Source organism: Pelodiscus sinensis, chromosome 4 (assembly GCF_052426305.1).
Source record: "Pelodiscus sinensis isolate ZL-2025 chromosome 4, ASM5242630v1, whole genome shotgun sequence".
Taxonomy (NCBI): Eukaryota; Metazoa; Chordata; order Testudines; family Trionychidae; genus Pelodiscus; species Pelodiscus sinensis.
The window spans coordinates 130577665-130590890 of NC_143055.1; the positions used below are offsets into that span (position 1 = coordinate 130577665).

Genomic DNA, 13226 nt, shown 5'->3' on the forward strand with positions numbered 1-13226 from the left:
GTTTAAAATTGGTCAAAATTATTAATTAATTTAAAAACTTTGACAGTGTCCCTTTTTAAAACTTGTTAATGTCTTTGTAATTAAAATTAACATTTTCAGGTGGTGATTTTTAAATTTTGTACATGTATTTGGGTGGTGGTTTTGTATTGAACATACAGAGTGGTTACCATCTATCCCTCCAAAAAAACATATTTATTGTTGTCACAAAATATGTGAGCAGTTTATTATACTAAAGGATAAATTAAAAACCAGTTAAACTATCTAGGTTTTAACTGAAGTTATAGCAATACATTGTGCAAATCTGACTAATATAATTTTCCAAGATGCTTTGGACTTGAATGTTAAGACTGTACTTCTAAGGTGAAACTCTGACTTCACTGAATTCCATGGGAGTTTTGCCATTGATTTCAATGGGGCCAAAAGTTCAATCATAATTTTTCTTTTTCATAATGTCCCTGGCATATTTATCAAACAGAGCTTAAACTGAAATACGTAATATTCAATAACAAAGCTCTGACAATAAATTTAAGTAGAAAAATCTTAGTCAATATTGCTATTGCGCATTATAAAACAGACAAATGAAGAATAAGTTACCACTCCACGGTACTGACACTTGACATGCACAAGTCGATTTCTTTTTTAAAAGGTGAAATAAATAAAAATTGTTGATGTTATAGCTAAGGTGCATCTCCTATAGTAGTCTCAGGAGTTCTTGTTTATGTAACTGAGATGTCTCAACACATATGGAAAATATGGCTAATTGTGAAAATATATTAATATGTTCTGTCGGTGTGCATTCTATTTTCTTAATAAAACATGATAAAGAGAACGTGTTTATGAATAATCTCAGATAATTTAATATCTGGACTTTTAAAGAATGAATATAGTAATGCTAAAAATCAGTGTAATAGTCTACACATAGCTATTCTTTCTGTGTTCTTACCTTGATCTGAAATGATTTAAGCCTAAATGGAAATTGGGCAACATTTCTGCTGGCTTTTTGGCCAGTAAAAGAAAAAGATGGAATAGTTTGCAAGGGGGGAAAAAAAGAGGTGGCCTGTGATTATTTTGACAAGACTGTACGCTTAGTTTACATGAAGAGTAAGCAAGCCCCCAAATGTGTGGCTTTTTTTTCCCCAAATTATCTTTTATCCTTCTGGAAGAAGCTTCCTTCAGGTTGTGGTGTTTGGAAATATAACTGTAGGCATAACAAAAAGCGAACTGCTGCACCAAACACTGATTTGTGCCACAGAACTATCTACATTTTGCCTGCTGTTATGTCACATCATGTATCGTTTCATCTGACAACTGGCCCAGTGGATTAGGAACATACTTTTGATTTAAAAAAAAAAGTCTTAGAGTTAGTCATGTTAGTCTGTAATTTTAAAAACGAGTAGTGCTATGGTACCTTAGAGACTAACACAAATATATAGGATCATGAGCTTTCATGGTTAAAACCCAGACTCATGAACCTATATACTTTCGTTACTCTCTAAGGTGCCACAAGACTTACCCTTTTGATAGTCTGCAAATCTGGGAGTTGTGATGTTGGATTTCTGAATGAATCAAATATTCGTCTTTACTTTTCATGGAATTTGTATTGATGACATTTGTGCTGAGGTTCTGTGAACTATAGTATGGCTAAAGCTAAAGAATATACAAAATGTAAAATATTAAGGTAGTGTTAAAATTCTAATGTTAAAGACATGAAAGCAAACCCTTTCCAAATAGAGCTTTCCTGTCATCTCAAAGGTACAATGACTCTGAGTTCTGCTAGTCATAGATGGCATTACATAAATGTAGTAAAAATAAAATGTGTGGATCCAATGGACCATGCCAAAGATTAGAGGTGAATGCCTGGCCACTTTGAAATCCATAGGGAAACAAATTTCACAGATAACCAAAGCTTAGTGTGCTTTATGGCAAAGATTAGGAATTAGAAAGCTAAAACGTTTTCCTTTTACATCGTTTCAGACTGAGAGTTTAATTTAAAATAGAGATGCATATCTAACAGATATAATGTGTTTCTGCAGAAATACCCCAAAAGTACCTAAAATTGAGCTATGTCCTCGGTACATATTATATTTGTTACCAACTCTAGCAGTGACATTTACAAAAACATGTATGTTTTCTGATAAAAGAGAAGTTACAGAAATGAAACTGATAATACAATCATTTGAGCATCCTTAAAATAATTCATATTTATAAATTAAAGAATATATTGAGGAACCAATTTGGGGAAAGATAGGAATTTTCCATCATTTTAAAATGTAATTCCCCACATTTAAATAATTTTCATGACCTATAATTCCCTTTATACACCAATAAGACCCTGGTTTTCCAGTAGTCATTTTAGGGTTTTTTTTCCCCAAACTTGATTAAGGATCTTTCTGCAATTACATTTGGGACTTAGAGGTTATTCAAGTGTTTTGAATCTTTAAGGTGGAAAATGTTATCTGTATTTAATTCTTGAAAATTCTGCCTGTCAATTCACCTAGGATGTTTATATATAAATATAAATATTATTTTGGTCAGGCATGTAAAATATCATTAGTCCTATCGTGGTAAAGGTGAGAGAAGATTCGGTGCATAGGTTGTTACGTTTTCTTCAAAATGCTTTTATTTATTTTCTACACATGTTCAGGTGTTTTTCTTTGGCTGCTGAGTTCTAGCAGATCCATCCAGCTTTGGCAATTTTTAATATAATGGCAAATCTTATTTATTTTCTGCCCCTCAAATGTATCTGTTTACAAAGGAACCAGACTCAGGGCTATTGGAAGGTTTAGCAAGATTGGGTTGATTTGTTTCTGAAGGGCAACTTAAGTTTCTTTTTATATAGAGAGTATGAAAATAGCCTTTAATGCTCATTCCCCTGAGGTCTAATGATTTTCATGTTGATTTGCATTTTGAAGTTTATCTTCACCAGGAAAAAGGCTGAAATCTTTTAATCTATGCCAAATTAGATTTTTTTTTTTAACATTTCTACGTTATCCCATATTATCAGGTTCTACAGTGGCACACTTGTTGGGGTGTAAAAGCCATTTCCACAAACAAATAGCAATAAGTTCTCCCTACTCCTGTAATCTTATCTTCAATTTAGAGAGGATTATTTTAGATAAGGCCCTCATTACTGTTTGAGTTTATCTCTTCTTTGGACTTTCCCCCCCAGAATTTCTACAGAGTTCTGGAAGTAATATCTATGAAATTGGGCATGGTGTTCCAGGTGGGCCTGTTCATGGACTTTTATAGTGGTATTGTTTTGTTTGTTTTGCTTTATGTTTATTTACAACTTCAGATTTACCCTGCAATTCCTTTGACCTTTTGTGCTTTAATTGAACAAATTGTGTCCATTTTCATATTAGTGCTAACTTTGAAACTTTCCTTTCATTGCCAGTACATTCCAGTACTCCATCCTGCATGTTATTGCTTTGCATTACAGTTTTTAAGCAATCTATCTCGACTCTTCAGTTTGCTCATTAGTTGTTTTATAGTTCACTCTCTTAATGTACTTCTTCTTGAAAATTACCCTTCTGCTTAAAACATTAATGATATTTTGAATATAAGAGACTTCATCAAAATGCTCCATTAAGCAGGAACAGCTCTGGATTAGGTTGTTAAAGTATGCTATAGTCTCCTGTGTGAGCTGTTGCTATTTACAATTACCTTTTGCTTATGCTTGTATGATTTGAGGTGGATGAAGCTGCTCTTTTTTATTTTTATTTTTTTTAACAACTAACAATCGTTCAAAGCATAGGCCTTGGTGATGATGGATTTGGTGATGATTGGGGACTTCCAACAACTATCGAGACCGTCTACTGAGAAAATAACACAGCAAGGCATAGAATATCCAACAAGTCCTTGAAATATATTGAAAAAATTTTAATTTCAGTAGGTGCAGAAAGCTACTAGGAGGAAGGCTGTTCTAGATTTGATTTTAAAAATAGGGAGGAACTGGTTGAGAGTTTGCATGTGGAAAGCCACTTGGGTGAAAGTGATCATGAAGGAATGGTAGGAGGGAGAACAGCAAAATAAAGACAATGGATTTGAAGAAGACAGACTGTGGCAAATTCAGGGAGTTGGTAAGTAACTCCCATGGGAAGCAAGTCTCTGAAGAAAAACAGTTGAAGACAGTTGGCAGTTTTCCAAAGAGACATTATGGTCACAAGAGCAAACTATTCCACTGCAAAAGAAAGATAGGAAGTATGGCAAGAGACCATCTTGGTTTAACCAGAATATTTTGAATTATCTAAAAATCAAAAAGAAGTCTTACAAAAATGGAAATTAGATCAAGTTACAAAGGATAAATACAAACAAATAACACAAGTACATACAGACAAAATGTGAGAGGCCAAAGCAGAAAGTGAGATCAAACTAGATAGAGACATAAAGGATAACAAGACAACATTGTGCAAATATATTAGATGCAAAAAGAAGACCAAGGGTAGGGTAGGTCCATTACTTAATGCAAAGGTTAAAAACAATAACAGAAAATGTGGACCTGGCAGAGGTGCTTAATGACTTCTTTGTTTCAGTTTTCACCAAAAAGGTCGGTGGCAATTAAATGCTTAAGGTAGTGAATGCTGCTGAAAATGAGGTAGATTCAGATGTTAAAATAGGAAAAGAACAAGTTCAAAATTACTTAGCCAAGTTAGATGTCTTGAAGTCACCCGGGCCTGATGAAACCTATCCTAGAATACTCAATTAGCTAATGACTCAGAAACCTCAATCCACTATTATTTGCGAAAAGTCACAGAAGGCGGGAGATTCCAGAATACTGGAAAAGAGCAAGTATAATGCCCATCTGTTTAAAAAAAAAAAAAAAAAAGGAAATAAGGACAAACCAGGAAATGACAGACCAGTCAGATTAACTTCTGTACTAGGAAAGATAATGGAGCAAATAATTAAGGAATCCATTTGCAAACATCTGGAAGATAAGGTAACACCATGGATTTGTATAGAACAAATCATATCAAACCAACGTGATAGCTTTCTTTGATAGGAAAACCTAGTGGGTAAGAGGAAAGCAGTAGATGTGATATGCCTAGACCAGGACTACTCAACTTCGGAAGCTCCGGGGCCACGATGATACTCACAGCACATGCCGACCATTGCAACTTAAGTGTTGTTGCATATACATGCAAATATATATGCAAATAGCTTATTTCACACTGATAGGCATGAATACAAAGATTAAGCCATAAGCTGGGCACCAGACCCAAACATGGCCAGTGTGAGCCAGTCTGCATCTCTCAGGCTCTGCCCACAAGGCTAAGCAGCCAGCACTTCCCACAATGCCCCGGCACTCCTGGCACCTCCTCCCTGGGGGCTAGAAACACCGACATCCTGTACCCATCTGTTCCAGCCAGGCCTTCCACTTGAGGCCTGGGAGACGCCTCGCAGTTGTGGAGCGTGTTCCCAGTGGAGGCCATATTCAAAGGATCCCACCCGTGGGCCATATGTTCAGCCTTGCGTAAACCCAAACCGCACCATGAGCTGCAAACAAACAGGCCATGGGCCGCATGTTGAGTAACCCTGGCCAAGATTTTAGTAAAATATTTGATAAGTCTCACATGACCTTTTATTAATAAACTAGGAAAATACAACCTAGATGGAGCTACTATAAGGTGGGAGCATAACTGGTTGCTTAACCATTTCCAGAGAGTAGTTATCAAGGGTTCACAGTCATACTAGAAGAGCATATAAAGTGGGGTCCTGCAGGGATCAGTTTGGGGACTGGTGATGTTCAATATCTCCATCAATGATTCAAATAATGCTTATAAAGTCTGTGGATGATACCAACTTGCAAGTGCTTTGTAGGATAGGATTATAATTCAGAATGATCTGGACAAACTGGAGAAATGGTCTGAAGTAAATAGGATTAAATTTAGCAAGGACAAATGCAAAGACCTCCACTAAGGAAGGCACAATCAGTTTCACGCATACAAAATGGGACATGGCTGTCAAGGAAGGAGTACTGCAGAAGGGGATATAGGAGTCGGAGTGGACCACAGGCTAACTTTGAGTCAACAGTGTGACTTTGTGGCAAAAAAAGCACACATTGTGGGATGTATTATCAGGAGTGTTCTAGGCAAGACAGGATAAGTAATTCTTCCACTCTGCGCTGATTATACCTCAACTGGGGTACTGTGTCCAGTTCCAGGCACCACATTTCAGAAAAGCTGGAGAAATTGTAGAAAGTACAGAGAACAACAACAAAAATGATTAAACATCTAGAAAACATGATCCGTGAGAAAAGATTGAAAGAACTAGGTTTGTTAATCTGGGAAAAAAGAAGAATGAGAGGGGGCCATAACAGCTTTCAGGTATCTAAACTATTATAAGGAGTGAGAAAAAGTATTCTCTTTAACCTCTGATGATAGGACAAGGAGCAGTGGGCTCAAATTACAACAAGGGGGTTTTAGGTTTGACAGGAAAAGCTTCCTAACTATCAGGATGGTTAAGCACAGGAATAAATTGCCTAAGAGGCTGTGGAATGTCCATAATTGGAGATTTTTAAGAGCAAGGTAGACAGACACCTGTCAGGGTTGGTCTAGATGGTGCTTGGTCCTGCCATGAATATAGCGGAATGGACTTGGTGACTTCTTGAGGTTCCTTCCAGTTCTATGACTCTATATTAGGGAGTCCTAAATATTTTGTTGTGTGTAAGGTCATACTTAAATGATGATAGCTCTTTTAGACCTATGTTGTGGGGTGGTGGTGGTTGTTCTTGAAAGATTAAAAACTTGCCCTTAGACATTTTAAAAGGTTAGACTGTATATGTCAGATTAAGTTAGTCCTCTGATACAATTACTGTGAAAACTAGGAAATGAGATTTCACTTATGTACAGTATAATATAGTGTTGTACAAATCATATTAAATACAGATAATATTGTCAAACCCATACTTCATTGGCATACCAAAGCAGAAGAAGAGAGGTCAGTGCTAAAGAGGTGTAATAGCTAAATGCATGTATGTGTAAGATGAGAGCCATGTGAAAGGGAAAATAAGGACATGTCCTTAACTGAGAAACATGAAAATACATCTCTCTCCTATCTCTAGCAGGAAGGATAGAGTTTGGGAGAAAATGGCTAAAACCAGCTTTTTGAATTAAAAGAAAACACCGGCTGTATGTTAGTGGTTCCATTGGAGCTGGTACATGTTTATCATTTTATTTGTTTTGATATGGAACAAATGGAGTTTGATTTTTGGCAGGCTGTTTATACCAAACACTATGACCTTTCAACAAAGCTGCACACGCAGTTTTATATCTAAAATGAAGTATTTCTGTCACTATCAGGGACAATTTAATGGCACAGTGGACACACTTTTCATGTTGCTTCTTCTTATAAAATGCAGCTCCCATTTTCCTCATACATCTTTTGAAATTAGTAGCGAGGGTTTGGATTGTATAAAATGTACTGGGTTGTGCCTTAAAGATTGGGGAGTTGCTTTCTATGAACTGCAATACTTTACTTCAGCTGACTCCATTCTAAGAAATAAATGCGTTATTTTAAACATGTTATTCCTAGTTACAAATGAAGTCTGACCTCCAGTTGCGTGTGTGAACGGAGCAGAGGGGAGCTGTTTCTAAATAATAGTATTTAGAACCCACTTACTCTGCCTCTGATTCTTACTATTTAGGGGAGAGTTTAGTACTATCTTATCAACCTGCTCTGTGGCCTAGCTTTATTTTAAATTCATCTTATTATTATTTTGCATTATCAATGGTTACCTATATCAGTTTGGAAAAGTTCTGGGGAAGAAATTGGTCATCTATGCAGGACAATCACATCCCCAGTCAGATTTCAGTTCCTTGAATTGCTTCATCCTGTGAAATAATATCCCTTCTTTTAACTAGCTTGTTCTCTTGCAAAACCTTATCTCAGGTAGGCCCTGGGAAAGCAATGGCACCACCTACATCTGATAAAAGGGATTATAGAATAAATAACAGGACAATTATAGCGTTTTTTATCTAAATATGGGACAGGGCTATTCCTACTGCAGGGGTGAGGAATCTCAGGCCCAGGGGTCAGCTGTGGCCCCAGCTTGTCTGTATCAGCGTCTGAGAGTCAGAGACCCACCCCAATATTGGGGAGCCCGTGCTGGTGCTCCAGCACCCCCCTCCACTCCATTGTCTCACTGCAGGGCTGGAGCACACAAAATCTACTAGGCTGGGCCCTCCTCAGGCTCTGGTGTACAACGGACATGTAGGGACTCTTTCTGCTTCTCAGTCGGCAGCAACATCAATGAGGGCTGTTTTTGTTGTTGGTTGGTTGTTTTTTGCTTCTCACTTGTGTGCAGCCCTGGCTGATTTTTTTTTCTGTGGGTTAGTGGCCCCTGAGCTAAAAAAGGTTCCCACTCTTGCTCTACTGTGAGGGGAGCAAAAGCCACAAGAAGATTTTAATGAAGGATATCTCCAACTGCATTCCCTGGGGCTCTGTCCTCAATCCCATGGATTTCTGGGGGATTAATATGAGGATACAGCTAGCTGTCTGCTTTAGGAAAGGGAGGAACAGTACTAACACAGTGGCGGAGCAGCTGTTCTGTATATATAGTGGGTCTCTGGACTCATGATTTTTCAGCTTTTGATGGTTTAGAAAGTATGAACTGCAGACTAACCTCTATACAGCCTTCAAACATTAGGTCAATCTCCAGTGGTCTCAACATTTGTCAATATATAATATAGTAGAGCTGAATATTTTAAGTATTTTGATTGTGGAATTTTTCACTTATGATTGTAGGTTTTCAACACTTGAATTTGTATCTTTATCTTTGCAGTGATGAAGCAACTGTTATCTCAGGGACCCTGCTTGCTAAACAAGTCTATAAAGAAGTCCAGAGGGATGTAGAAGCATGGATGTCACTTGGGAACAAGAGACCTCAACTCACTGTCATTTTAGTAGGAGACAATCCAGCCAGTCATACATATGTAAGAAATAAGATGAAGGCAGCTGCTGCTGTAGGTATGTAATGAATTAGAATAAAATTCTATATATAAGCACAAGATTTTTTTTCTGCAAAATAAACAGTAATTTGGTTGCATTTTGCATCATTTTCCTTTCTCCATACCCATGATTTACATACTGTGGATAATCTTTGTTGTCATACTGCAGAAATACAGTTAAAAGACAAAGAACTATTTTCATATTCTATTAGGTATGGGTATTGTATACCTACTGCGAAGTAATTTTCTACTGTAAATGTTTTTGAATAAGGTATGTGTATGCTTTCTCTCAGATCAGAAAGTAAGGGAAATCACAGGGGAAAATGCTTATGGCTTCTAAATTCTTTTGTATGGTGCTTTATGGCAATGCCCTATATTTGCTTGTTCTGGAAAGATAGAATATTAAGGGTAATCAAGTGGCAGTCACTCCAGTTTTTTGTCCTCCTCACAAGCTACCCCAGAATAATTTTTTTAAAAACTTTTAGATAGATGTTAAGAGATTGGAAAGGTAATCTGAATTAATCTTTCTCTATAATTAGTGCAACCACCAGAATCCCCAGAAACAAGTTTTGATACCCTAGAATTTGAGGAAACCCAGCTTGTGAATTGACACATCTCAAAATGAGTAGCTACATTTTGTCAGAAAATTTCATATTCTAATATCATGTTTGCCAGACTTGGTTTTAGCCACTGAAACTTGTGGAATTCTTGTTGCCACTTTCTTCTGGATTCATAAATAAAAGCAACAATGTTGCACCTCTAAATCCAAAAAAGCAACAGCCTGAACATTAAGAATAGTGTAACTAGCTCAAACATTCTGCAGCCTAGTACCCAATGAATGGATCACACTGACTCACCACTTTTTCCCATAACTCATTTAACTCTTTTGATTAAAATTCTGGAAAACTTCTGTTTACAGTTCCATCTTGGAGGTGTTCATTCCCAGTGGGATCCACAATGCAAAAGATGCTTCAATTCTTCACATGGAAGTTCTCATTCTCATTCACTTGTGAAAGTCAGGCCACTTGGGCCATGTCTGCACTAGGGGTATGTCTATACTACCCACGAGGTGTACCGGTAATTCAGACTAGGAAGCCTAGTCCGAACTACCTAGTTCGAGCCCCGTGTAGCCGCGCTGCACGGGGTTCAAACCAGCGGGGTTTTAAAAATGGCGGCTCCCCGCTTATGCAAATGAAGCCCGGGAAATTCAAATCCCGGGCTTCATTTGCAAGTGCGGTATGCCTACATTACCCCGCTAGTTCGAACTAGCGGGGTAGTGTAGACATACCCTAGGAGATTAGTCCAAATTTACTAAGTTCAACTTCTAGGCACCTGATTTAACAAATTTTGAAGTTCTATGTCCTCACTATGCGGAAGAACTGAATGTAGTCCAAGGCAGGCTCTGTTAATGTGGATGCACTACCTCAGACTCAGAACTGTGGGAGGCCTCCCGGAGACCAATATGTTAGAATTAGCAGCACAGGAACATCCACACGAATGTTGTTTTGGACTAACAATTTTGGGAATAGCATTATTCTTCATGAAAAGCGGGACACTAGAGTTTGAATTCCATGATCCTTTATTCCGGAATAACAGGCTTGATAGAGTGAACACACAGCTTATAAATCCAACCTTGGATGGCTAATTTTGGACTAAAGTCCTAGTGTAGACCAGGCCTTACTTATCCTAATTAACCTCCCTGGTCTGGCACCCCAGGAGAATCTGCTTGGACAATCCATGGTGATACTGGACCATTTATGTTGCCGGGCTACATAAATCCAGACTAGAGAGATCCAACCTGTATGATTAAATAAGGATTTTGTTGCCTAATTTAAGATGTCTCTCTTTCTGGAATCAATCCCCTTTAATAGCTTCATGTTCTATAAATAATATCATTTATAGCAATAATATCATTGGGTAGGATTAAATTGCCCAAACATCCTGAATAACTCTTCTTTCATTATTCCTTAGAGCGGGCTTAGGATTCTTGTGTAAAGAAGGTACCTATTTTCATAAGACAAAGCACGTCCTATCTTTGGTTCAAATACCCTTATAATAATAAGAAATTACATGAAAATCACAAAGAATCTCACCAAAAATCACAACTTTATCATCCTCAGGCAAAAATAAAGTACATAAAGTCATCTAGATCATCTTCATGAAAAATGAGGGAGGAAAATGATCCAGGTCTTCCCTAACAACCTTTTAAAAATAGGTTAAAATCAGTTTTTATACCCTCAGTTACAGTGTGACTGTAAAAAGTAAGATACACCTTGGCATAAAGAAAACTGTCATTCCTAGCAATATCTGTAATGCACCCAGTTGCTCAGCTACAAAGATATATTCATTTTACATGAGACATGCTGCTTCTACAGAGGCAGAATTTCACCTCCTACCTGACATCAGTGTTTTGATCACAGTCAAAATTCGGTAGCAGTGAAGAAAGGAAGAGGGCTCACCAAATGAAATTAATAGGTAGCAGGTTTAAAACAAAAGGAAGCTTTTCTTTATGCATCACAGAGTCAACCTGTGGAACTCCTTGCCAGAGGATGTCATGAAGACCAGGACTTTAACAGGGTTCAGAAAAGAACTAGATAAATTTGTGGAGGTTATGTCCATCAATTCTTATTAGCCAAAATGGGTAGGAATGGTGTCGCTAGCCTCTGTTTTTGTCAGGGGCTGGAAGTGGATGACAGGAGAGGGATCACTTGAGGATTACCTGTTCTGTTCATCCCTCTGGGGCAACTGGTATTCGCCACTGTCAGAAGACAGGATACTGGGCTAGATGGACCTTTGGTCTGATCCCGTATGGCCATCTTATGTCCTTAATAACAAGAGAAAATTAATTAATTAACAGTGCTACCTGGCTGAGTGTCCCCACTACTTTAAAGGGGGCAGACCATCTTTTACAGTCAACAGTCTCTTGTTTTCAGATTTGACTTCTTCACTCTTCTTGGAAAGGATTGTAGATTATACTGTGGGACAGGATGATCTGACATCATGATGATGGTGTGGTATAAGAATATAAAATAGATAGCGTGTGGGTATTTCTTTTAGGTGTCCTTAAGAATATGTACTTTAAACTAAAATCATTATCTTGTAGTTTATTCCCAGTAACAGTGAAAAGACTGAACTGGCCTACTAATAGTCAGTTGGGGTATGTCTACACTACAGGATAAGGTTGAATTAAGATATGCAACTTCAGCTACAGTTAATTACGTAGCTGAAGTCGAAGTAGCATAACTAGACTTTTGGCACTCTCCCTTCAACTTCCCTTACTACTCGTGGAAGCAGGACTACTGTCATTGACCAGAGTGCCCCTTTCAGTTCAAATTAGCTGTCTTTACTAGACCTGCTAATTTGAATCCTGAAAGATCGACAGTGCAACTTCAATCTTCTCTGTAGGGTAGACATCCTTGGTTTTATTTATTTATAGATTAAATTGTGTTGTTCTGATGCATTAGGTTTTATATTAAATTAAAAATAAAACAAAAAATTAAACTGCTCAGGTATGTCATGTGATGTTGTAAAAATCTTTATTTCCCTCTATAATTTTATTATTTCAATTCTAAACAAAATTAGAATTCTATTCTGTTGTCTCATCAATGGACAAGAATTACTTCTAAATTATTTTTTTCTAAGATCTCACAAAAATATATTTAATAATGACAACATTGGAAGAATAAGCAGTTCTCTTGAATTAACACCATGGTCTAAATAGAAATCTGAATCACTTTGACATAGCAATACAGTTACAATTGTATGATGTTGTTTGATAAATTATTTGATTAGAATTTTCCAAACATTTATAAAATCTGTTTTATTGTTGCTAGACTTACTGAATTAAGACCTTTAGCTTCTTATGAATTTCTTTATAAGATTAAACTGACCTATAGTGCATACTCTTTAACGTTAAACAGATATGGTGAGATTTGCAGAAGTGCCCGTTGAAGACAGTCAATGGGAGCAGAGTTGGAAGAGTACCTCTGCTAAGCACTTTTGCAAATCTCACCCAGAATAGCTCACCTTAGAAAAAACTTGCACTACACAAATATCTTTGTTTTTGTATTAGGCATTTGTAGTGAGATAATATTGAAGCCTAAAGACATTTCTCAGGAAGAACTTTTAGATTTGACTGCCAAATTAAACCAGGATTCAAGAGTTAATGGTATATTAGTCCAGCTACCTCTTCCAGGTAAGTAATTCAGTATTAATAATATGCTTTAAATTTGGACAGCTGTAAGAGGAAAAATTGTGAACAACATGTCTATACAAGCTGCA

General features: G+C 37.1%; 1 protein-coding gene across 3 annotated transcripts in view; it reads left to right on the plus strand.

Moving 5' to 3' along the window:
- The window catches only part of MTHFD2L (methylenetetrahydrofolate dehydrogenase (NADP+ dependent) 2 like), a 62122-nt gene that overhangs the window by 10420 nt on the left and 38476 nt on the right, over window positions 1-13226 (plus strand). For all 3 annotated transcript variants that reach the window (XM_075929376.2, XM_075929375.2, XM_025185810.3), the window contains exons 2-3: window positions 8780-8964; window positions 13018-13140. In XM_075929376.2, coding sequence (XP_075785491.1) covers window positions 8780-8964; window positions 13018-13140 — 308 coding nt within the window. The remainder of the gene's footprint in view (window positions 1-8779; window positions 8965-13017; window positions 13141-13226) is intronic.